The sequence below is a fragment of the Telmatherina bonti genome (assembly GCF_933228915.1).
Source record: "Telmatherina bonti genome assembly, chromosome: 17".
Taxonomy (NCBI): domain Eukaryota; kingdom Metazoa; phylum Chordata; class Actinopteri; order Atheriniformes; family Telmatherinidae; genus Telmatherina; species Telmatherina bonti.
The window spans coordinates 38,982,067-39,008,120 of NC_136615.1; the positions used below are offsets into that span (position 1 = coordinate 38,982,067).

Below are 26,054 nucleotides of genomic sequence, written 5' to 3' on the forward strand. Positions count from 1 at the left end.
GAGGATCCGGAGGAGTCTCTGCATGCATGGGACAAGGCTGGATGCTGGTGCATTAAAAGCAGACATGATTATCTACTGGAAATCACTACAGGATCCAGAAACACTGCTGTCTTCTCTGCTTCCTCCAACTGTAAATATTTGGAGCATCATGGAAAAATATCAGAATAAAGCTTGGGTTGAGGATCTTTATTAATCAGTCTGGTTTTATACACACAGCTTCCTAACCTGCCATTGTTGGAGTTCTATAAGGAACTAATTCATGTGGATCATAATGAACTGGAATACGTTTTTAAAGAAATGATTGTGAATCTCATAGAAAATGTATTTTTTGTGTTGATTTTTCTCACATGATGTTCATTTTTATTACCACTCAGTTAAAAACTAGGTTACACAACATGTTCAGGTGTACTTACTGCAGGGAGCGACGTCACACAGGTCCATTCTGACCTGTGGGTCCAGAGTGAAGCACCACGGCGCCTGCATCTGGCCTCCCGGGTTCCTGCAGAAGTTGTGACTTCCCCAGAGCTCGGGGTATTCCTGGGAGAGGTGGTGACTGTGAGGAAACTGAGCACTCCACGGCTGGCAGACATGACCGGATTTAGTAACACTGATGGTTCCTCGGTAGTCTGCCCCACTGCCGTTGTAGCAGCTGTGATCGGAGGAAGAATCTGAGGAGAAGAAGAGAGGGATCCTGATGGAGCGAAACCCACTTCTGATGACCAGAGGTGTTACTAGATAGAGCTCTGATGAAACAGACGGTAGGTACTGTTCATTGAGCCAAGTCTGACTGCTACTGACAAATAACTACTGCTAGACCTGAAATAATAACAATAAATAAATGTTAAAGAAGGTTTAGAGTTTTACAGAATCAAATTCTGCATTGTACATTAATGTATATGTTAATTACTTCAACATGACATCATTTAAACTTTGACTTTTAATAGTTTTAATTACCAGAAAAACAACACAGAAGTTTCTATCTTTACTTTTCTGTCTTTTTCTATGTTTTTATTGATTTTATAAATGTCAGGACGGGGACGTGGGGGGTGAAGGTGTGGAACCCAAACGCAGGAGTCGGGAACTGGGATGCAACTCAGGGGACTAACGCAGGGAACTCACAGCAAAATGATCCAGCAAAGAAAACCAACAAGTGAGGACTAGAACTACACTGAACCAAACCAGACTCAGGTGACACAGATGAACGAACTGAACACAGGTGAAACTAATGAACATGGAACCGAGACACCAGAGAACTAAACATGGCAAACTACAAACCAAAACAGGGAACCAGAACGAAGGAGAAACACAAAACACCACATCATGACAATAAACATACAACACACAAGCCTACCAGTTGAGTCAGGGTAAACACATCTTCCTACAAACCAAAAATACACACGTGTAAAATAAAGGGGGGGGGTCGCACTCAGCCTTATTTTTATAAGTATGGTCTATTGTTGCTGAAGAAAGCCCATCAAGGGTTTCCACACTTTGAATACTTGCATTTCACTCCTAATTACAGAAGTTAGTTTTTCTAATGTAACACATGTTGCCAGTTCTCTAATCCAAGCTTGTGTAGAGGACAGAGCTACCCTCCTCCTGGCCTGCAGGATGCCGAAATCCATCAGTCTTGTCATTGGAGTGGACAGGAAAGTAATGTGGGTAGAACCCTTGCTTCACAAGGTATCTGAATACCTGTGATTTTACTTAAAGCGCAGACTAACATTTTCCAAAAAGCTCCCAGTTTAGGACATTCCAATAGGCACTGCATCAAAGTGCGCTTCTCAACCATTTCACACATGTAGCTGGAATATCAGGGGACCTTTCATTGAGCTTCTCAGGGGTGAAGTATGCCCTCGTTCGCCACTTGTAACAATTTCATTCATTATTAATGGTTTGTGATTGAGCTTTTGAACAAACTGTCATCCACTCAACTTTTTCAATATCTTCCTTAATATCTAAACTCTATGCCCTCCTTCTATCAGGACTGGATTCCTTATCGAGCAAGACTAATGCTGCATGTAACACAGAGATTTGCTGTTTCCCGTTTAACACAACTCCCTGAAGACAGGACAGCAGAGGCTCACATGTGGCCTGCTGACGTTTTGAATAAATAAAGTGCTTCAATTGTAAATATTTGAAGTGTTTTTTTAGAAATCTTATGTTTCAAGCAGACTATTAAATGTTAGTAAAGTGCCCTGAACATTTTATGCACCCCCTCATCGGCCCAAGCCTGAAAACCCCCATCCGCTCTACCAGGGGCGTTGGAGACGACATCAACGCCATGACTGAGTGTGTGACAGATTACATAAACTTCTGTGTGGACAGCATCGTCCCAACAAGAACAGTGAGGTGCTTCCCCAATAACAAACCCTGGATCACCAGTGACCTGAAAAAGCTGCTGAACATCAAAAAGAAAGCCTTCAGGGATGGAGACAGGGAGTTATTGAGGGCAACACAAAAACAACTTAAAACACAAACTAAGAAGTGCAAGGAGGACTACAGGAAGAAGTTAGAAAGTCAGCTCCAGCAGAATAACCTGAGGGATGTGTGGTCTGGAATGAAGAAGATCACCGGCTTCAAGTTAAAGGGGGACCAGCCTGATGGAGGTCTGGACAGAGCTAATGAGCTGAACATATTCTTCAACAGGTTCAGTTCACCCCCTACCTCCAGCCCAACAGACCACACACCCTCCATAAGCCCACTGCTTTCCTGTCACGCCTCCAATCTGTCACCCTGCAGCTCAGTCATGGACCAGAACACAGCTTCATCTCCCTCCACATCAGGACATCCTGAGACCTCCACCTTGTTTGTCTCCTGCAATCAGGTTAAGAAGCAACTTGAGAAACTGAACCAGAACAAGGCTGCAGTATTAAGCTACAATATTGAATTTCCCTTTGGGGATTCATTCATTCATCATCCTAAAAGCTTAATCCAGTGAAGGGTGGTGGGGAAGCTGGAGCCTATCCCAGCTGGCTTTGGGCAGAAGGCAGGGTACAGCCTGGACAGCTCGCCAGTCCATCGCAGGGCCACACAGAGACAAACAACCACTCACGCTCACTCCTAGGGACAGTTTAGAGTAACCAATTAACCTATCATCCTCTTTGGATGGTGGGAGGAAGCCGGAGAACCCGGAGAGAACCCATGCAGACACGGGGAGAACATGCAAACATGCACACAGAAAGGCCACTGACCAAACCCCACCCCAGCCGAGGATTGAACCAGTGACCTTGCTGTGAGGCCACAGTGCTAACCACTATGCCACCGTGCAGCCCCCTTTGGGGATTAATAAAGTATTTTTCATTTTCACTTCATTTCATCTCGATGAGCAGGTGCGGAAAGAAACTCGGTCCAACTTTCTTTTTTTTTTGTTAATAGTATTATTAGTAATATTACTGTATTACTCCATCACTGTAATTGATTAGATGATGACATATTAAGGATAAAATTATTATGATGTAGGTATCACGAATATACTGGGTTCCTATTGTTGTTATTGATATTATATTGCCTCATCACTGGGATGGGATCATTTATAAGCTTATGCTTCTACCCACTCCTTTTGAATGATTTGTCATATTTTATTTCTATTTTTGCTTTTCTTTAGATTTGCCACTAAATAAGGATAGGATAAAAATCCTTTATTTTAATGTCCATCCATCCATCCATCTTCTGCCGCTTATCCGGGGTCGGGTCGCGGGGGCAGCAGCCTAAGCAGGGAAGCCCAGACTTCCCTCTCCCCAGCCACATTTGCCAACTCTGCGGGGGGGATCCCGAGGCGTTCCCAGGCCAGCCGAGAGATATAATCCCTCCAGCGTGTCCTGGGTCTTCCCCGGGGTCTCCTCCCAGAGGGACGTGTCTGGAACACCTCACCAGGGAGGTCCAGGAGGCATCCTGACCAGATGCCCGAGCCACCTCAACTGGTTCCTCTCGATGCGGAGGAGCAGCGGCTCTACTCTGAGCCCCTCCCGGATGACTGAGCTCCTCACCCTATCTCTAAGGGAGAGCCCGGCCACCCTGCGGAGGAAACTCATTTCAGCCGCCTGTATACGAGATCTCGTTCTTTCGGTCACGACCCACAGCTCATGACCATAGGTGAGGGTAGGAACGTAGATCGACTGGTAAATGGAGAGCTTCGCCTTCTGGCTCAGCTCCTTCTTCACCACGACAGACCGGCGCAGAGTCCGCATTACTGCAGACGCCGCACCGATCCGTCTGTCGATCTCACGCTCCATCCTTCCCTCACTCGTGAACAAGACCCCGAGATATTTAAACTCCTCCACTTGAGGCAGGACCTGACCCCCGACCCGGAGAGGGCAATCCACCCTATTCCGGCTGAGGACCATGGTCTCAGATTTGGAGGTGCTGATTCTCATCCCAGCCGCTTCACACTCGGCCGCGAATCGCTCAAGTGAGAGCTGGAGATCACAGCCAGATGAAGCCAACAGGACCACGTCATCTGCAAAAAGCAGGGACCCAATCCTGAGGCCACCAAGCCGGATTCCCTCAACACCTCGGCTGCGCCTAGAAATTCTGTCCATATAAGTTATGAACAGAATCGGTGATAAAGGGCAGCCTTGGCGGAGTCCAACCCTCACCGGAAACGAATCCGACTTACTACCGGCAATGCGGACCAAGCTCTGACACCTGTCGTACAGGGACCGGACAGCTCGTACAAGGGGGTCCGGTACCCCATACTCCCGGAGTACCCCCCACAGGAGCCCCCGGGGGACACGGTTGAACGCCTTCTCCAGGTCCACAAAGCACATGTAGACTGGTTGGGCAAACTCCCATGCCCCCTCCAGGAACCCAAAGAGGGTATCCGCGACCAGGACGAAAACCACACTGCTCCTCCTCAATCCGGGATTCGACTATCCGGCGGACCCTCCTCTCCAGGACCCCTGAATAGACCTTACCAGGGAGGCTGAGGAGTGTGATTCCCCTGTAATTGGAACACACCCTCCGGTCCCCCTTCTTAAAAAGGGGGACCACCACCCCAGTCTGCCAGTCCAGCGGTACTGCCCCCGATGTCCACGCGATGCTGCAGAGGCGTGTCAGCAGGACAGCCCCACAGCATCCAGAGCCTTAAGGAACTCCGGGCGGATCTCATCCACCCCCGGGGCCTTGCCGCCAAGGAGCTTTTTGACCACCTCAGCGACTTCAGCCCCAGAGATAGGAGAGTCCACCCCTGAGTCCCCCAGCTCTGCTCCCTCATGGGAAGACGTGTTTGTAGGATTGAGGAGGTCTTCGAAGTATTCCCTCCACCGACCCACAACGTCCCGAGTTGAGGTCAGCAGCTCCCCACCTCCACTGTACACAGTATTGATGGAGCACTGCTCCCCCTCCTGAGCCGCCGGATGGTGGACCAGAATCTCCTCGAAGCCGTCCGGAAGTCTTTCTCCATGGCCTCGCCGAACTCCTCCCATGCCCGAGTTTTTGCTTTGGCGACAGCTGAAGCCGCATGCCGCTTAGCCCGCCGGTACCCATCAGCTGCCTCCAGAGTCCCACAGGCCAAGAAGGCCCGATAGGACTCCTTCTTCAGCTTGGCGGCATCCCTCACTGCTGGTGTCCACCAACGAGTCCTGGGATTACCGCCACGACAGGCACCAACGACCTTACAGCCACAGCTCCGGCCGGCCGCCTCAGCAATAGAGGCACGGAACACAGCCCATTCAGACTCAATGTCCCCCGCCTCACCCGGGACATGGTTGAAGCTCTGCTGAAGGTGGGAGTTGAAGCTCGCTCTGACGGGGGACTCAGCCAGACGTTCCCAGCAGACCCTCACAACACGTTTGGGCCTGCCAGATCTGACCGGCTTCCTCCCCCACCATCTGAGCCAACTCACCACCAGGTGGTGGTCAGTTGAAGCTCCGCCCCCCTCTTCACCCGAGTGTCCAAGGCATGTGGCCGACGATACGACTACAAAATCATCGAACTGCGGCCCAGGGAGTCCTGATGCCAGGTGTACATATGGACACTCTTATGTTGGAACATGGTGTTCGTTATGGACAATCCATGACGAGCACAGAAGTCATATAACAAAACACCATTTGGGTTCAGAGCCTCCCAATCACTCCCCTCCAGGTCTCGCTGTCATTGCCCACGTGAGCATTGAAGTCCCCCAGCAGAACAATGGAGTCCCCAGAAGGAGCCCCCTCCAGCACTCCCTCCAAGGACTCCAGAAAGGGTGGGTACTCTGAACTGCTGTTCGGTGCATAAGCACAGACAACAGTCAGGACCCGTCCCCCCACCCGGAGGCGGAGGGAAACTACCCTTTCATCCACCGGGGTAAACCCCAACGTGCAGGCACCAAGCTGGGGGCTGATGAGAATGCCCACACCTGCTCGGCGCCTCTCACCATGAGCAACTCCAGAGTGGAAGAAGGTCCAGCCCCTCTGGAGGGTTCTGGTTCCAGAGCCCAAGCCATGCGTCGAGGTGAGTCCAACTATATCTAGTCGGAACCGCTCAACCTCGCGCACAAGCTGTGCTGGAAAAATCTTTGTGGATGAGAAACAACGATGCTGAGTCAAACTGCCTTTGTTAGTTTATTCACACAAATGATACATGTAAGTCATACATGGAGAGATCTCTGAGAAGTAAAGAAAGTCGACAGCTTATATAGTTTCGAAACTCCTCCTCTGTTGCTGGGCAGACCATATGAAACAATCATTATCTCTTATTTAAGACTAAACTGAACTCACTAAGCATCAATCACTTACTATATTACTTTATTGCCTTTAACCTTTAACCTTTAAACAACTGGTCAACCAAGCAGTTGACAAAAACAGATGCGCTGCAGGAAACTCTTCCTGCCTCTAACATTACCAGCGCATTCCATTGAGAGGTCATACATGAGTTAAAGAAAGCAGTTCACAATGAGTACAATGTCTGAACTTTATCTACATGGACTACAAAATACAACAAATCAATGTATATATGTCTAATATCTAATACAAATCAAACTCATAACAATTTTCCAACACAAAGCTCAGGCTCCTTCCCCACCAGAGAGGTGACGTTCCACGTCCCTAGAGCCAGCTTCTGCAGCCGGGGATCGGACCGCCAGGGTCCCCGCCCCTTGCTGTCGCCCAGCTCACACTGCACCCGACCCCTACGGCTCCTCCCGCAGATGGTGAGCCCACGGGAGGTGGGGCCCATGTGACCCTTTCGGGCTGAGCCCGACCGGGCCCCATGGGCGAAGGCCCGGCCACCAGACGCTCGCTCTCGTACCCCGCCTCCAGGCCTGGCTCCAGAGGGGGATCCCGGTAACCCGCGTCCGGGCAAGGGAACATTCATGCCCAGGTTGGTCGTCATCGTAGAGGTGAAATGTGACCAGTAGCTAATTAATTCTGTGAGGAAGCAGGCATCGTCTATATACTGATGTGATCTAATAAGAGATTTCTAAACGGTTGGATACACGGGTTTTGTTTACTTTCCCTGCTGACAAGGACAGTTTTCTTTGTGATGCACAGGTTAGTGAGGATTCGGCAGAATTAAACCCAGTGTTAATTTCACCCAAGTGACCCAGTAGGCCCAGTGTGGGGTTTGCAGGGATTTTACATTTAAATTTGACCAGTTTGACAGATCTTGACATACCTGAAGTCGTGATCTCTGGACAGGTGGGCATGACCACCAAGCATGATGGCAGCTGTCAGTCGTGTTGTCAGTACAGTGTGAACAGACCCATCCTTTGTCAAGTACAATGAATTCTATGCAGAATTTTCAATTGTATAAGTTGCATGTTTGATTCTTAGTCATTTTAAATGTTTTATTGAAACTACAGGGGGTTTTGCCACTTATACTCAAAAGGGTTTGCATTTAAAAGTCAACTACATTGGAAGTGATGAAAGCTAGATTCCCAAGCCTTGCAAGATATGTGGAGGATAACATTTGGATGGATGAAGGTGAGGATTGTAGGGAGCCTTTTGGCTCCCCTGACAAGACTATTCTACTATTAAAAGAGAGTCTGTTACCTTCAGTCATAAAAACCTAGTTCCTTTTCTTTTCTTCTCCTCTACAGACATGTAGCAGACGCTTTTATCGACAGCGACTTACTTATGAGAGTGAGAACAACACAAGCAGGAAATCAGACAGTCGAGGACATCGTAGGATGGTGCTGGTGGGCTGCTGGAGTCCAGTTGGATGCAGGTCTTCACATGTAGTGCTACAGACTTTTTTATCTTATGTTTTCTTATTTTTAAATACAAGAATAAATACCACAATATTTGTTGCAAAGAACTGGGCTAAGTTCTCCAACTCCTCTGACAAATAGAGTGAAATATCTGTGAAAACCTGAAATCTACAAATGCAGGATAACGCTGCATTCAGTTTGATTTAGGTTGGAAGTCGGGCTTGGGAATGACATTACAACTCGAGTTAAGAACATCCTCTTTGACAAAGTCAGAAATCTTGAAAAACCAACATTAACTAATGTTAGAGGATAGACTACATCCAATATGTTTATTTATTGTATTGGACATGCACGCATCAAACTCTGAGTAGAAGTTACAAAGGACTACATTTACTCTAATTTATGTACAATTAAACAAGTACATTTAGACATAAATTGGTTTCACTGCTACATTAACCTTCATCACACTGCATAAAAAATGACGTTTTTTTCCTTATAGAACTGCATTCCTTTTCACAAACAGAAAAAACATCATGCCTACCTGTTTCAAAAGCACATATATTTCTTGTTTATTGTTGTAACAGCCTGGTATTTTGTACATGATTAAATAAAGAATGAAAAAATATGTTCATAGTGTCTTTTTCATTGTCTTTGGCATATTTCTTGAAAAACAAACACACACACACAAACAAAAATTTATTTACCGTTTTTCTTTGGAACTTTTTACTGGTGAAGATCAGGGATGCATTCTACCTTGAAATTCAAAGTGAGCAACACGACTCGATCGTCCTGCTCGGTCCCCCTTTGCATCTTTCACTTGGTCCGCATGCCGATTAGTCTGGGGGACAAACAGAGCGATGATCTCTTCGTTGAAGAATAGCTCAAACAGTTCCCCTTCAGGCACATCATCATCGTCTTCTAAATGTGGCCCTGCAAGTTCACGAACAGTCAACTGTGCTACTGGATTTCTGTGCATTCATGCGCTGGCAGCTGTCGAGTGCTTGCAAAAATCGGGCGCATGAATGCGCAGGCAGTGTGTTGAAGGTTAAAACATGAAAAAAATAATCAAAAAGTTAAATAAATGAGTTTTTTGTACATACAATAAATACATTTAATAACATGTTTATGTCTGCGATGGACCGGCGAGCTGTCCAGGGTGTACCCTGCCTGTCGCCCAAAGCCAGCTGGGATAGGCTCCAGCTTCCCTGCCACCCTGAATTGAAATAAGCGGTTCAGAAAATTAATGAATGAATGAACATGTTTATGTATTTACAGTATTTCCAAATTTAATCAATTAATGAAATCTTTCAGCAATTAATATAGTTATTCATTCATTATCCTAACCGCTTTGTCCGATGAAGGGTTGCAGGGAAGCTGGAGCCTATCCCAGCAGTCTTTAGGTGAAAGGTGGGGTACACCCTGGACACTCCATCGCAGGGACACACAAAGACAAACAACTATTCACACTCACTCCTCGGGGCGATTTATAGTAAGCAGTTAACCTAACATGTCTTTGGACGGTGGGAGGAAGCCGGAGAACCCAGCAAGAACCCACACATACATGGAGAGAACATGCAAACTCCACACAGAAAGGCCACTGACCAAACCTTGGCCCAGCTGAGGATCGAACCAGCGGCTGTGAAGCTACAGTGCTAACCACTATGCCACTGTGCAGCCCTAATGATCAAATATTTAATTATTTAATGATGACACTCTTCCTCTATTGTATGTTCGTAATTTTATTGCGTGCCTCTTCTGCAGATACTGAAGAAGTGTTTGTTCACTACATATTATAGGTTTTAATGTTTCATATTTTATGTCATATTATTAAACATTTATTTTTTAAAGCTTTTACTCTTGTAGCATTTATTCTGTTAGCATTCACCGTACAAGTGTCTCATCTGAGCATTCATTCAAAGCATTCGCTTCACTGGAATCTACTCTGTTACATTAACTCTTCTATCGTCTAGAATGAGCATTCACTCTCCGACATGTATTTTCTTGCATTTATTCTGTTAAGATTTACTGTTAGCATTTACTGTATTATCACCTACTTTGTTAGCGTTATCTCTGATAGCATCTACTCTGTTAGCAACTTCTCTGTTAGCATCTACTCTGTTAGCATTAACTGAACATACATCCTGTCCTGATTGATGGAGTGAAGTTTCAAATAAATCTTACTTAGTCAAATAATTAACTAAGATAAAAAACTGACTGTTTATTTCATAAACACCAAAAGATTTCTTTCCATTCGTGTACACTCATCATTCTGTTGTTGCATTTCTTTTAAAAAATCAATAAGTAATAATCACCAAAACATCAATAAAATGACGCTTTTAGGTTGGAACAGAGTATAGAGTATTCGCCAACATTGCAAGTTGTTGGGGAAGCAGTTCTTCAGGCTTTGGTTCTGCATTTCAGTCAATACATCTGGATGACAGATCATCTCACAAACTAACAGTCCATGTTGGCAGGTGGGAGGTTGGTAAGATGGATCCCAGCCTCCCGGTAAAGTCGTGAGCATTTATGTGAAGGAAAGGCATACATCGCAAGACTTTTTAAAGGAGAATAAAGTCACTTATTTTGCATATAAACAATAAAAATAACAGTTATTTATTGAAAATTTGTTTTAAAAAAAAAAAGCTGCTTAACACACTATAACTGTGTAATTAGTTGTATCAAAACATTCATAGTCTTGTGTAAAGTTTATCCCTTCATTTGATGCTGGTTTGTCCAGCTGTACTTTTAACAACACACTCACGAGTCTAAGGTCATCATATCATCAGTTTGAGGAACCTCTGAGTCACCAAGCAGTTCTGTTTCAGGAACTGACAACATCTGGTCATGGTTGTACTCCTCCTGAGGTGCCCCGTCAACCAAGTCTTCATCCTTGGTCCTGGAGTCCTCATTCAGTAAAGCTGCTCGCTCAGTAGCCAGAGTGTTGGAAGGGCCAGTGGTGACGTAGCCTGTAGATGTGGATCCACTGCCACTATGGTGAGAACTGGTTTTAGGAGCGACCTGTGGTGGGTGGTGCATCTGCTGATGGGGCATTGCCATGGGTATTTGCATGGGGTAAAAGTTCTGCAGGTATGGGTAGGTGGCCATGGGGTGGTACCCGTTGACAGGGATGTAGAGCTGTGGTGAAACTATTGGTCGATGCATAGGACCCTTCATGGATAAGAACTGAGGCTGATGGAATGGTGAGCTCTTTTTAGGGCTAGTGTAGCGTGATGCATTTGCTGTGTTCATGCTAATGTTGCTAACGGGGCTGGTGCTGAGAGAGCTGGTCTGGGTAGTATTGCTGGTTCCACAGGTCTGGGCAGGGCTGTTATAGTTGGATAGGCTATCCCAGGAGCGGAGACGTGCATGAATGTCCTTAAAGCGAGGCCTTCTTGCTGGGAATTCATTCCAGCACTCCAGCATGAGCGTGTAAATCCAAGCCGGGCAGTCATCTGGGCAAAGCAATAGCTGGTTGTTGCGAACCATCTCCATCACATCCTGGTTGGAGTAGCCACAGTATGGCTGAAGACCGTAGCTGAAAGTCTCCCATAGCAACACCCCATAAGACCAGATGTCTGAATCCGTGGAAAATTTGCCATACATAATTGCTTCAGGGGACATCCAGCGAATGGGGAAAGGATTTGTTCCCATGAGATTGTGGTAATCAGCAGAGTAGACATCTCTGAACAGGCCCAGATCCATGATTTTAATGCTAAGCTTATCAAAGACCAGAATGTTCCGGGCAGCAAGGTCTTTATGGACAACTTGGTTGCTGGATAGGTACTCCATCCCAGCAGAAATCTGAGTGATAATATGAAGGAAATCTACCTGCTCCAGAGTGGATTTGGTTGTTTTGTCATCATCAGAGCTCCCGACATCAGAATTAGGAGACCGCATCACCAGATACTCATGCAGGTCTCCGAGGCTGGAGTATGTGAATATCATCCGCACTGGCTGCTCTTTGGTGACCACGCCTATCAAATTAACAATATTTTGGTGCTGCAGGTGAAAGCGGTTCATGGCTTCATGGCGAAACTCCTCATAGAGACTGGCGTCAGCTTTGTCTTTTAATGTCTTGATGGCTACAACCTGTGTCTGCTCAGCTGGACCGGTGCCGTACAGGTGACCCTTGTAGACCATACCGAACCGGTCCTCGCCCAGTTCTTCCATGAGTCGCAATGCTGACATATTGATCTCCCGGAGCTTGGTCTGTAGACAAGAAGAAATAAAAACATCATGAAAGAATATGATCAGAAATACATAAAGAAAACAAATAACTTTGATTATTAATAATTCATGTTAAATGGCCGCGATGTGGATCATATAATGGAATTATTTCAACTGGATTTAATTGAAATAAAATTTTACTAAATTGGACCGGACAAAAATGATCTAGACTACACTGGGCTACAATGAACTGAACTGTACTAGACTAGTCTAGACTAGATTAGATTAGACCAGACTAGACTAGACTAGCGTTTACTATTCTATTCTATTCTATAGACATTTAGCAGATGATTTTATCCAAAGTGACTTACATATGAGAGTGAGAACCACACAAGCAGGAAATCAAACAGTAAGGGACATCATAGGAAGGTGCTGGTGGACTGCTGGAGTCCAGTTGGACGCCGGTCTTGACATGTAGTGCTACAGGCTTTCTTTCTTTTTTTTTACCCCACCCCACAATATTACCTATGTTAAAATATTAAGAATGAATACCAAATGTTTGTCGCAAAGAACTGGGCTAAGTTTTCTAACTCCTCTGACAATTATGCAATGCAATGCAATTTTATTTTTAATGCACTTTAAAAACAACAGTGTTAAACAAAGTACCACATTGTGGGGTTAAAACTAAAATCAGAATAAATAACATACAAGAGGAAAAATAAAATGTAAAATACTACAACTAAAAGTAAAATAATGACAATCAACTAAAAGGCAGCTCATTCATTAGTTTAGGTGCTGCCACCACAAAGGACCAGTCTCCTCTAAGCTAAGTGTAGAAGTTCTCCTTGAAAAACTGAGTCTTCAGCTGGGTCTTAAAAGTAGACAGGGACTCTGCAGAGCGGACAGAGTTTGGGAGATCATTCCACCATCGTGGAAAAACAGAGGAAAAGAGTCTGGCTGGTGATTTAGTCCATTGCTTTAAGTGGAACAAAATTAGTGGTTGTACTTCATTAATGACTTCCTGTCAGTTTGTCGTGCAAATATGGGACATAAAAATGGCTGATACTTACATGTAGATCTATGAATTGATCTGTAGATTAATAGATTTATAGCACAGAAACGACAAAAAACAAACACAGCAAGTTCTAAATGTTAAGTAGTACTACTGTAGTAAATGACTGTTAAGTATGTGTATGAGCATGCTGTAGATGTGTGTGTACCAGTGTGTATGCGGCGTGCTGTAGATGTGTGTGTACCAGTGTGTATGTGGCGTGCTGTAGATGTGTGTGTACCAGTGTGTATGTGGCGTGCTGTAGATGCGTGTGTACCAGTGTGTACGCGTCGTGCTGTAGATGTGTGTGTACCAGTGTGTACGCGTCGTGCTGTAGATGCGTGTGTACCAGTGTGTACGCGTCGTGCTGTAGATGTGTGTGTAGCAGTGTGTACGCGTCGTGCTGTAGATGCGTGTGTACCAGTGTGTATGCGTCGTGCTGTAGATGTGTGTGTACCAGTGTGTATGCGGCGTGCTGTAGATGTGTGTGTACCAGTGTGTACGCGTCGTGCTGTAGATGCGTGTGTACCAGTGTGTACGCGTCGTGCTGTAGATGCGTGTGTACCAGTGTGTACGCGTCGTGCTGTAGATGCGTGTGTACCAGTGTGTACGCGTCGTGCTGTAGATGCGTGTGTACCAGTGTGTACGCGTCGTGCTGTAGATGTGTGTGTACCAGTGTGTACGCGTCGTGCTGTAGATGCGTGTGTACCAGTGTGTATGCGTCGTGCTGTAGATGTGTGTGTACCAGTGTGTACGCGTCGTGCTGTAGATGCGTGTGTACCAGTGTGTATGCGTCGTGCTGTAGATGTGTGTGTACCAGTGTGTACGCGTCGTGCTGTAGATGCGTGTGTACCAGTGTGTACGCGTCGTGCTGTAGATGCGTGTGTACCAGTGTGTATGCGTCGTGCTGTAGATGCGTGTGTACCAGTGTGTACGCGTCGTGCTGTAGATGTGTGTGTACCAGTGTGTACGCGTCGTGCTGTAGATGCGTGTGTACCAGTGTGTATGCGTCGTGCTGTAGATGTGTGTGTACCAGTGTGTACGCGTCGTGCTGTAGATGTGTGTGTACCAGTGTGTACGCGTCGTGCTGTAGATGTGTGTGTACCAGTGTGTACGCGTCGTGCTGTAGATGTGTGTGTACCAGTGTGTACGCGTCGTGCTGTAGATGTGTGTGTACCAGTGTGTACGCGTCGTGCTGTAGATGCGTGTGTACCAGTGTGTATGCGTCGTGCTGTAGATGTGTGTGTACCAGTGTGTACGCGTCGTGCTGTAGATGTGTGTGTACCAGTGTGTACGCGTCGTGCTGTAGATATGTGTATGTGGCGTGCTGTAGATGCGTGTGTACCAGTGTGTATGCGTCGTGCTGTAGATGCGTGTGTACCAGTGTGTACGCGTCGTGCTGTAGATGTGTGTGTGCCAGTGTGTATGTGGCGTGCTGTAGATGTGTGTATGCGGCGTGCTGTAGATGTGTGTGTACCAGTGTGTATGTGGCGTGCTGTAGATGTGTGTGTACCAGTGTGTATGTGGCGTGCTGTAGATGTGTGTGTACCAGTGTGTATGTGGCGTGCTGTAGATGTGTGTGTACCAGTGTGTATGTGGCGTGCTGTAGATGTGTGTGTACCAGTGTGTATGCGCGTTCTGTAGATGTGTGTGTACCAGTGTGTATGAGCGTGCTGTAGATGTGTGTGTACCAGTGTGTATGTGGCGTGCTGTAGATGTGTGTGTACCAGTGTGTATGTGGCGTGCTGTAGATGTGTGTGTACCAGTGTGTATGCGCGTTCTGTAGATGTGTGTGTACCAGTGTGTATGCGCGTTCTGTAGATGTGTGTGTACCAGTGTGTATGTGGCGTGCTGTAGATGTGTGTGTACCAGTGTGTATGCGCGTTCTGTAGATGTGTGTGTACCAGTGTGTATGTGGCGTGCTGTAGATGTGTGTGTACCAGTGTGTATGTGGCGTGCTGTAGATGTGTGTGTACCAGTGTGTATGTGGCGTGCTGTAGATGTGTGTGTACCAGTGTGTATGTGGCGTGCTGTAGATGTGTGTGTACCAGTGTGTATGTGGCGTTCTGTAGATGTGTGTGTACCAGTGTGTATGCGGCGTGCTGTAGATGTGTGTGTACCAGTGTGTATGCGCGTTCTGTAGATGTGTGTGTACCAGTGTGTATGTGGCGTGCTGTAGATGTGTGTGTACCAGTGTGTATGTGGCGTGCTGTAGATGTGTGTGTACCAGTGTGTATGTGGCGTGCTGTAGATGTGTGTGTACCAGTGTGTATGTGGCGTGCTGTAGATGTGTGTGTACCAGTGTGTATGTGGCGTGCTGTAGATGTGTGTGTACCAGTGTGTATGCGCGTTCTGTAGATGTGTGTGTACCAGTGTGTATGAGCGTGCTGTAGATGTGTGTGTACCAGTGTGTATGTGGCGTGCTGTAGATGTGTGTGTACCAGTGTGTATGTGGCGTGCTGTAGATGTGTGTGTACCAGTGTGTATGCGCGTTCTGTAGATGTGTGTGTACCAGTGTGTATGTGGCGTGCTGTAGATGTGTGTGTACCAGTGTGTATGTGGCGTGCTGTAGATGTGTGTGTACCAGTGTGTATGTGGCGTGCTGTAGATGTGTGTGTACCAGTGTGTATGCGCGTTCTGTAGATGTGTGTGTACCAGTGTGTATGTGGCGTGCTGTAGATGTGTGTGTACCAGTGTGTATGTGGCGTGCTGTAGATGTGTGTGTACCAGTGTGTATGTGGCGTGCTGTAGATGTGTGTGTACCAGTGTGTATGCGCGTTCTGTAGATGTGTGTGTACCAGTGTGTATGTGGCGTTCTGTAGATGTGTGTGTACCAGTGTGTATGAGCGTGCTGTAGATGTGTGTGTACCAGTGTGTATGTGGCGTGCTGTAGATGTGTGTGTACCAGTGTGTATGTGGCGTGCTGTAGATGTGTGTGTACCAGTGTGTATGCGCGTTCTGTAGATGTGTGTGTACCAGTGTGTATGTGGCGTGCTGTAGATGTGTGTGTACCAGTGTGTATGCGCGTTCTGTAGATGTGTGTGTACCAGTGTGTATGTGGCGTGCTGTAGATGTGTGTGTACCAGTGTGTATGCGCGTTCTGTAGATGTGTGTGTACCAGTGTGTATGTGGCGTGCTGTAGATGTGTGTGTACCAGTGTGTATGTGGCGTGCTGTAGATGTGTGTGTACCAGTGTGTATGTGGCGTGCTGTAGATGTGTGTGTACCAGTGTGTATGTGGCGTGCTGTAGATGTGTGTGTACCAGTGTGTATGTGGCGTTCTGTAGATGTGTGTGTACCAGTGTGTATGCGGCGTGCTGTAGATGTGTGTGTACCAGTGTGTATGCGCGTTCTGTAGATGTGTGTGTACCAGTGTGTATGTGGCGTGCTGTAGATGTGTGTGTACCAGTGTGTATGTGGCGTGCTGTAGATGTGTGTGTACCAGTGTGTATGTGGCGTGCTGTAGATGTGTGTGTACCAGTGTGTATGTGGCGTGCTGTAGATGTGTGTGTACCAGTGTGTATGTGGCGTGCTGTAGATGTGTGTGTACCAGTGTGTATGCGCGTTCTGTAGATGTGTGTGTACCAGTGTGTATGAGCGTGCTGTAGATGTGTGTGTACCAGTGTGTATGTGGCGTGCTGTAGATGTGTGTGTACCAGTGTGTATGTGGCGTGCTGTAGATGTGTGTGTACCAGTGTGTATGCGCGTTCTGTAGATGTGTGTGTACCAGTGTGTATGTGGCGTGCTGTAGATGTGTGTGTACCAGTGTGTATGTGGCGTGCTGTAGATGTGTGTGTACCAGTGTGTATGTGGCGTGCTGTAGATGTGTGTGTACCAGTGTGTATGTGGCGTGCTGTAGATGTGTGTGTACCAGTGTGTATGCGCGTTCTGTAGATGTGTGTGTACCAGTGTGTATGTGGCGTGCTGTAGATGTGTGTGTACCAGTGTGTATGAGCGTTCTGTAGATGTGTGTGTACCAGTGTGTATGCGCGTTCTGTAGATGTGTGTGTACCAGTGTGTATGTGGCGTGCTGTAGATGTGTGTGTACCAGTGTGTATGAGCGTTCTGTAGATGTGTGTGTACCAGTGTGTATGCGGCGTGCTGTAGATGTGTGTGTACCAGTGTGTATGTGGCGTGCTGTAGATGTGTGTGTACCAGTGTGTATGTGGCGTGCTGTAGATGTGTGTGTACCAGTGTGTATGAGCGTGCTGTAGATGTGTGTGTACCAGTGTGTATGAGCGTGCTGTAGATGTGTGTGTACCAGTGTGTATGTGGCGTGCTGTAGATGTGTGTGTACCAGTGTGTATGCGCGTTCTGTAGATGTGTGTGTACCAGTGTGTATGCGCGTTCTGTAGATGTGTGTGTACCAGTGTGTATGTGGCGTGCTGTAGATGTGTGTGTACCAGTGTGTATGCGCGTTCTGTAGATGTGTGTGTACCAGTGTGTATGCGCGTTCTGTAGATGTGTGTGTACCAGTGTGTATGTGGCGTGCTGTAGATGTGTGTGTACCAGTGTGTATGTGGCGTGCTGTAGATGTGTGTGTACCAGTGTGTATGCGCGTTCTGTAGATGTGTGTGTACCAGTGTGTATGTGGCGTGCTGTAGATGTGTGTGTACCAGTGTGTATGTGGCGTTCTGTAGATGTGTGTGTACCAGTGTGTATGCGCGTTCTGTAGATGTGTGTGTACCAGTGTGTATGTGGCGTGCTGTAGATGTGTGTGTACCAGTGTGTATGTGGCGTTCTGTAGATGTGTGTGTACCAGTGTGTATGCGCGTTCTGTAGATGTGTGTGTACCAGTGTGTATGTGGCGTGCTGTAGATGTGTGTGTACCAGTGTGTATGTGGCGTGCTGTAGATGTGTGTGTACCAGTGTGTATGCGCGTTCTGTAGATGTGTGTGTACCAGTGTGTATGTGGCGTGCTGTAGATGTGTGTGTACCAGTGTGTATGTGGCGTGCTGTAGATGTGTGTGTACCAGTGTGTATGCGCGTTCTGTAGATGTGTGTGTACCAGTGTGTATGTGGCGTGCTGTAGATGTGTGTGTACCAGTGTGTATGTGGCGTGCTGTAGATGTGTGTGTACCAGTGTGTATGCGCGTTCTGTAGATGTGTGTGTACCAGTGTGTATGTGGCGTGCTGTAGATGTGTGTGTACCAGTGTGTATGTGGCGTGCTGTAGATGTGTGTGTACCAGTGTGTATGTGGCGTGGGCGCTACCTTCGGCTGGCCCAGCAGACCCAGCTCCATGTCCTGGCTGGGCGACGTGCTGAGCTGGAAGCCAGGCGGGCTGCTGCTGGAAGCCTTGTGTTTTTTCCGACACATGCAGACCAGGAAGAAAAGGCAGGCGATGAGCAGAGGGACGGACACTGCAGGGATGAGGATGAACAGGATCTCGTTCCTCGGGTTCTCTGGAGGTTCTGTTGATCATGAGATGTAGAGAAAACAGAGTTAGGTTCCACACAGCTCCTTACTTCCTGTTCTGCTACAGACATAAAGCTGCATTTATGTGGACCATGTACATTAGAAAGCAACATTACAACACGTTGAACCATAATTTCAGAGAAAGTTGACTCTATATTAATTCCTAGTAGAAGATAAAGGACTTTTTATCTTGTGATGGAAAATATGAATGTGATACAGCAACACGTGTAAAAAGTTGTCATTTCAGAGAGTCACTCAGATGAAAAGATCTGAGACAAACTAGATGTGAAAATGAGAAAAAACCTTTAAAGATCCACTGTCTATGGTGACCAGCAGGGGTCCAGTCCAGTCCTGGAGATCTCCCATCCTGCAACCTTTAGATGCAACCCCTGTCCAGCCCAGCTGAGTCAAACAACTGAACTCCTCTTCTGCATGTCTTCCAGCTCTGCAGAGGCTGCTAACGAGACACTTACCTGATTCAGGTGTGTTGGAGAACGGTTGCACCTAAAAACAGCAGGATGGTAGATCTCCAGGACCGGACTTGGGCACCCCTGGTGTCGAGTATCATCCACTGATCCAGAGGATCCGGAGGAGTCTCTGCATGCATGGGACAAGGCTGGATGCTGGTGCATTAAAAGCAGACATGATTATCTACTGGAAATCACTACAGGATCCAGAAACACTGCTGTCTTCTCTGCTTCCTCCAACTGTAAATATTTGGAGCATCATGGAAAAATATCAGAATAAAGCTTGGGTTGAGGATCTTTATTAATCAGTCTGGTTTTATACACACAGCTTCCTAACCTGCCATTGTTGGAGTTCTATAAGGAACTAATTCATGTGGATCATAATGAACTGGAATACGTTTTTAAAGAAATGATTGTGAATCTCATAGAAAATGTATTTTTTGTGTTGATTTTTCTCACATGATGTTCATTTTTATTACCACTCAGTTAAAAACTAGGTTACACAACATGTTCAGGTGTACTTACTGCAGGGAGCGACGTCACACAGGTCCATTCTGACCTGTGGGTCCAGAGTGAAGCACCACGGCGCCTGCATCTGGCCTCCCGGGTTCCTGCAGAAGTTGTGACTTCCCCAGAGCTCGGGGTATTCCTGGGAGAGGTGGTGACTGTGAGGAAACTGAGCACTCCACGGCTGGCAGACATGACCGGATTTAGTAACACTGATGGTTCCTCGGTAGTCTGCCCCACTGCCGTTGTAGCAGCTGTGATCGGAGGAAGAATCTGAGGAGAAGAAGAGAGGGATCCTGATGGAGCGAAACCCACTTCTGATGACCAGAGGTGTTACTAGATAGAGCTCTGATGAAACAGACGGTAGGTACTGTTCATTGAGCCAAGTCTGACTGCTACTGACAAATAACTACTGCTAGACCTGAAATAATAACAATAAATAAATGTTAAAGAAGGTTTAGAGTTTTACAGAATCAAATTCTGCATTGTACATTAATGTATATGTTAATTACTTCAACATGACATCATTTAAACTTTGACTTTTAATAGTTTTAATTACCAGAAAAACAACACAGAAGTTTCTATCTTTACTTTTCTGTCTTTTTCTATGTTTTTATTGATTTTATAAATGTCAGGACGGGGACGTGGGGGGTGAAGGTGTGGAACCCAAACGCAGGAGTCGGGAACTGGGATGCAACTCAGGGGACTAACGCAGGGAACTCACAGCAAAATGATCCAGCAAAGAAAACCAACAAGTGAGGACTAGAACTACACTGAACCAAACCAGACTCAGGTGACACAGATGAACGAACTGAACACAGGTGAAACTAATGAACATGGAACCGAGACACCAGAGAACTAAACATGGCAAACTACAAACCAAAACAGGGAACCAGAACGAAGGAGAAACACAAAACACCACATCATGACAATAAACATACAACACACAAGCCTACCAGTTGAGTCAGGGTAAACACATCTTCCTACAAACCAAAAATACACACGTGTAAAATAAAGGGGGGGGGTCGCACTCAGCCTTATTTTTATAAGTATGGTCTATTGTTGCTGAAGAAAGCCCATCAAGGGTTTCCACACTTTGAATACTTGCATTTCACTCCTAATTACAGAAGTTAGTTTTTCTAATGTAACACATGTTGCCAGTTCTCTAATCCAAGCTTGTGTAGAGGACAGAGCTACCCTCCTCCTGGCCTGCAGGATGCCGAAATCCATCAGTCTTGTCATTGGAGTGGACAGGAAAGTAATGTGGGTAGAACCCTTGCTTCACAAGGTATCTGAATACCTGTGATTTTACTTAAAGCGCAGACTAACATTTTCCAAAAAGCTCCCAGTTTAGGACATTCCAATAGGCACTGCATCAAAGTGCGCTTCTCAACCATTTCACACATGTAGCTGGAATATCAGGGGACCTTTCATTGAGCTTCTCAGGGGTGAAGTATGCCCTCGTTCGCCACTTGTAACAATTTCATTCATTATTAATGGTTTGTGATTGAGCTTTTGAACAAACTGTCATCCACTCAACTTTTTCAATATCTTCCTTAATATCTAAACTCTATGCCCTCCTTCTATCAGGACTGGATTCCTTATCGAGCAAGACTAATGCTGCATGTAACACAGAGATTTGCTGTTTCCCGTTTAACACAACTCCCTGAAGACAGGACAGCAGAGGCTCACATGTGGCCTGCTGACGTTTTGAATAAATAAAGTGCTTCAATTGTAAATATTTGAAGTGTTTTTTTAGAAATCTTATGTTTCAAGCAGACTATTAAATGTTAGTAAAGTGCCCTGAACATTTTATGCACCCCCTCATCGGCCCAAGCCTGAAAACCCCCATCCGCTCTACCAGGGGCGTTGGAGACGACATCAACGCCATGACTGAGTGTGTGACAGATTACATAAACTTCTGTGTGGACAGCATCGTCCCAACAAGAACAGTGAGGTGCTTCCCCAATAACAAACCCTGGATCACCAGTGACCTGAAAAAGCTGCTGAACATCAAAAAGAAAGCCTTCAGGGATGGAGACAGGGAGTTATTGAGGGCAACACAAAAACAACTTAAAACACAAACTAAGAAGTGCAAGGAGGACTACAGGAAGAAGTTAGAAAGTCAGCTCCAGCAGAATAACCTGAGGGATGTGTGGTCTGGAATGAAGAAGATCACCGGCTTCAAGTTAAAGGGGGACCAGCCTGATGGAGGTCTGGACAGAGCTAATGAGCTGAACATATTCTTCAACAGGTTCAGTTCACCCCCTACCTCCAGCCCAACAGACCACACACCCTCCATAAGCCCACTGCTTTCCTGTCACGCCTCCAATCTGTCACCCTGCAGCTCAGTCATGGACCAGAACACAGCTTCATCTCCCTCCACATCAGGACATCCTGAGACCTCCACCTTGTTTGTCTCCTGCAATCAGGTTAAGAAGCAACTTGAGAAACTGAACCAGAACAAGGCTGCAGTATTAAGCTACAATATTGAATTTCCCTTTGGGGATTCATTCATTCATCATCCTAAAAGCTTAATCCAGTGAAGGGTGGTGGGGAAGCTGGAGCCTATCCCAGCTGGCTTTGGGCAGAAGGCAGGGTACAGCCTGGACAGCTCGCCAGTCCATCGCAGGGCCACACAGAGACAAACAACCACTCACGCTCACTCCTAGGGACAGTTTAGAGTAACCAATTAACCTATCATCCTCTTTGGATGGTGGGAGGAAGCCGGAGAACCCGGAGAGAACCCATGCAGACACGGGGAGAACATGCAAACATGCACACAGAAAGGCCACTGACCAAACCCCACCCCAGCCGAGGATTGAACCAGTGACCTTGCTGTGAGGCCACAGTGCTAACCACTATGCCACCGTGCAGCCCCCTTTGGGGATTAATAAAGTATTTTTCATTTTCACTTCATTTCATCTCGATGAGCAGGTGCGGAAAGAAACTCGGTCCAACTTTCTTTTTTTTTTGTTAATAGTATTATTAGTAATATTACTGTATTACTCCATCACTGTAATTGATTAGATGATGACATATTAAGGATAAAATTATTATGATGTAGGTATCACGAATATACTGGGTTCCTATTGTTGTTATTGATATTATATTGCCTCATCACTGGGATGGGATCATTTATAAGCTTATGCTTCTACCCACTCCTTTTGAATGATTTGTCATATTTTATTTCTATTTTTGCTTTTCTTTAGATTTGCCACTAAATAAGGATAGGATAAAAATCCTTTATTTTAATGTCCATCCATCCATCCATCTTCTGCCGCTTATCCGGGGTCGGGTCGCGGGGGCAGCAGCCTAAGCAGGGAAGCCCAGACTTCCCTCTCCCCAGCCACATTTGCCAACTCTGCGGGGGGATCCCGAGGCGTTCCCAGGCCAGCCGAGAGATATAATCCCTCCAGCGTGTCCTGGGTCTTCCCCGGGGTCTCCTCACAGAGGGACGTGCCTGGAACACCTCACCAGGGAGGTCCAGGAGGCATCCTGACCAGATGCCCGAGCCACCTCAACTGGTTCCTCTCGATGCGGAGGAGCAGCGGCTCTACTCTGATCTCCTCCCGGATGACCGAGCTCCTCACCCTATCTCTAAGGGAGAGCCCGGCCACCCTGCGGAGGAAACTCATTTCAGCCGCCTGTATACGAGATCTCCTTCTTTCGGTCACGACCCACAGCTCATGACCATAGGTGAGGATAGGAACGTAGATCGACTGGTAAATCGAAAGCAAATCCGAATTACTACCGGCAATGCGGACCAAGCTCTGACACCTGTCGTACAGGGACCAGACAGCCCTTACAAGGGGGTCTGGTACCCCATACTCCCGGAGTACCCCCCACAGGAGCCCCCGGGGGACACGGTCGAATGCCTTCTCCAGGTCCACAAAACACATGTAGACTGGTTGGGCAAACTCCCATGCCCCCTCCAGGACCCCAGAGAGGGTATAGAGCTGGTCCACTGTTCCGCGACCAGGACGAAAACCACACTGCTCCTCCTCAATCCGGGATTCGACTATCCGGAGGACCCTCCTCTCCAGGACCCCTGAATAGACCTTACCAGGGAGGCTGAGGAGTGTGATTCCCCTGTAATTGGAACACACCCTCCGGTCCCCCTTCTTAAAAAGGGGGACCACCACCCCAGTCTGCCAGTCCAGCGGTACTGCCCCCGATGTCCACGCGATGCTGCAGAGGCGTGTCAGCCAGGACAGCCCCACAGCATCCAGAGCCTTAAGGAACTCCGGGCGGATCTCATCCACCCCCGGGGCCTTGCCGCCAAGGAGCTCTTCTAAGTTTTTTTAGTTTTTTTTTAATTTACAAAGAAATGTAATATATAACTCTTCTGTCCCTGTTAGATTATTTTATCCCTGACTGATGTAAGGTTTACAAACCTGCCAGATGGTATCAACAAATTGATCAAGCTTCTCTCAGAGGGAGATAAAACAACTGGAATGTCAGAGTTTTAACAATTAAACTAATTATAAACTGTAAGAGGAGATTTCTCCATAAGAACCTTGTTACTATACCAGTCTAGTGTGATGTTTGGTGCTTCAGCATGGACTTACATGGGCCCAGCTTCTCTGGTGGTACACCTATCCTGATGCAGGAAGCAGCTTCGGCTGTGCCCGTCTGTGGCAGCAGATGGCAGCTGGGGAGCTCCAGCTGCATGAGGATCATGGGGTTTGATCGGGCAATGGTGTACTCTGCTTGGCAAATGTTGTTCTCCAGAGCTTCGCATTCATCTCGGCACAGCTGACGGCGCTGAGGAACCCGAGAACCGTTACACAGTGGGAAGACATAGTAGCAGAAGGATGGGATGGCAAACTTGGAGCACTGATCTGACAGGTGGGTGGAGGTGCCGATCATGGTAAAGGCCGCTTGCAGGGAGGGAGGACAGGACATGTTTGGACTCTTTAACATGCCAACATGTTCTCAGATGTTTTCAGATGAAGACATTTCCTCACCTGTGATGCGGTTCTCCCGCTCACCCTGAGTCTGCAGAGACTCAACGTAGATGCTCTGGTTCCCGATGAAGTGAGCGCAGGCGATGCCTCGATATGGCTGGCAGAAACCTTTGCTACTTGACCTGAAAAAGAACAAAAGGTGTAAAAGGCCTTAGAAGGCAACACTTTGCTTCTGCAGGATCAGTGACAGGCAAAGCAAGTGATAAATATAAATGGATGTGGTGGTGTCCACAAAGCCACAGAAATGGGTGTATAAGTAAAGAACGACACTTCAGTTCGCCAGGGGGCGTGGCTAATTGATTATCCAAGCATTGTTATACACGTGTTTAGAATGTGACTTTAATCACATGTAGCAAATTTGGTGCAGATATTGTGTTTTATGTGGAGTTATATCAATTTTGTGTTTTATGGTGAAACTCGCCACAGCCACACCCCTCATCAATGGCAAATTCTTCTGATAACTTTTAACTACAGATGCCTTATGAACATTCTGACCGAGCTGTAACATCAAATCTCTAGGACGAGTTTGTTCAAATGTGATGAGAGTAAAACGCCAAAATGGCCACTTTGACCCAAAGTGGACGACTCCTTGTGTCCTTTTCGCTGCAACATGAAGAGGATTTATTTGTTCGCCCTGGCCTGTAGGATTTTCATGAAGTTTGCTGAAATGCAGAGGTAGAGCGCCTAAAACAGGAAAAACTACTCCAGAAAATGTTGACTTACGGTTCATCTGGTCCATGAGTCGGCATCTGTCCTGGAAATGAAAAATCAAAATTGTTTAAGGAGGGTGTTACACAATATAAGACTTGTTTTAATTTACTGCTTTACATGTAAAATAAATTCAAGGTGAATCTAAATGAGATGGTGAACAACCATGGTGACTCATGGTTGAATAAATGGGAGGTTTACCGAGTTTGACATAGAGGACGCCTGTGGCAGAGATATCCTTCAGCGAGTTGGAGGCAACACACTGATAGTAACCGGTGTCAGTGGTGTCCAGGTCCTGGATGCGGAGCTTGGACCCGGCCTCAGTCCTGCGGATACTGATGCGTCCCTGCTCCTGGACCACAGGTGCGTCGTTTTTCAGCCAGCGGATGAAAGGTCGAGGATTTCCTGTAACTCTGCAGTGCAGCGTAGCGGTCTGACCCTGGAAGTGAGTGATGTTGTTGACCGGTTCCTGGAATTCCAGGAAATAACCTAGAGAAGGTGAATGTCAGAAACGGAAATTTATTTGTGGTCCTGGCTTTACTGTTGTTCATCTTTCTAATCAAAGTGACAGCAACACCTGTAAATCAAGACCTTTCAGGTGGAAAGAAAGAACTCTGACTAAAATCCTTGTTTCCAC

The 26,054-nt window shown here is 46.7% G+C and overlaps 1 protein-coding gene across 1 annotated transcript in view; it reads right to left on the minus strand.

Annotated features, from left to right (window-relative positions):
- Positions 1-10,778: 10,778 nt before the first annotated feature.
- The window catches only part of ror2 (receptor tyrosine kinase-like orphan receptor 2), a 31,138-nt gene continuing 15,862 nt past the window's right edge, over positions 10,779-26,054 (minus strand). Inside the window, exons 3-9 of the mRNA XM_079256261.1 lie at positions 25,619-25,906; positions 25,433-25,463; positions 24,710-24,831; positions 24,311-24,622; positions 19,758-20,012; positions 18,562-18,761; positions 10,779-12,340 (exon numbers count right to left, since the gene is read on the minus strand). Coding sequence (XP_079112387.1) covers positions 10,889-12,340; positions 18,562-18,761; positions 19,758-20,012; positions 24,311-24,622; positions 24,710-24,831; positions 25,433-25,463; positions 25,619-25,906 — 2,660 coding nt within the window. The 3' untranslated portion in view covers positions 10,779-10,888. The remainder of the gene's footprint in view (positions 12,341-18,561; positions 18,762-19,757; positions 20,013-24,310; positions 24,623-24,709; positions 24,832-25,432; positions 25,464-25,618; positions 25,907-26,054) is intronic.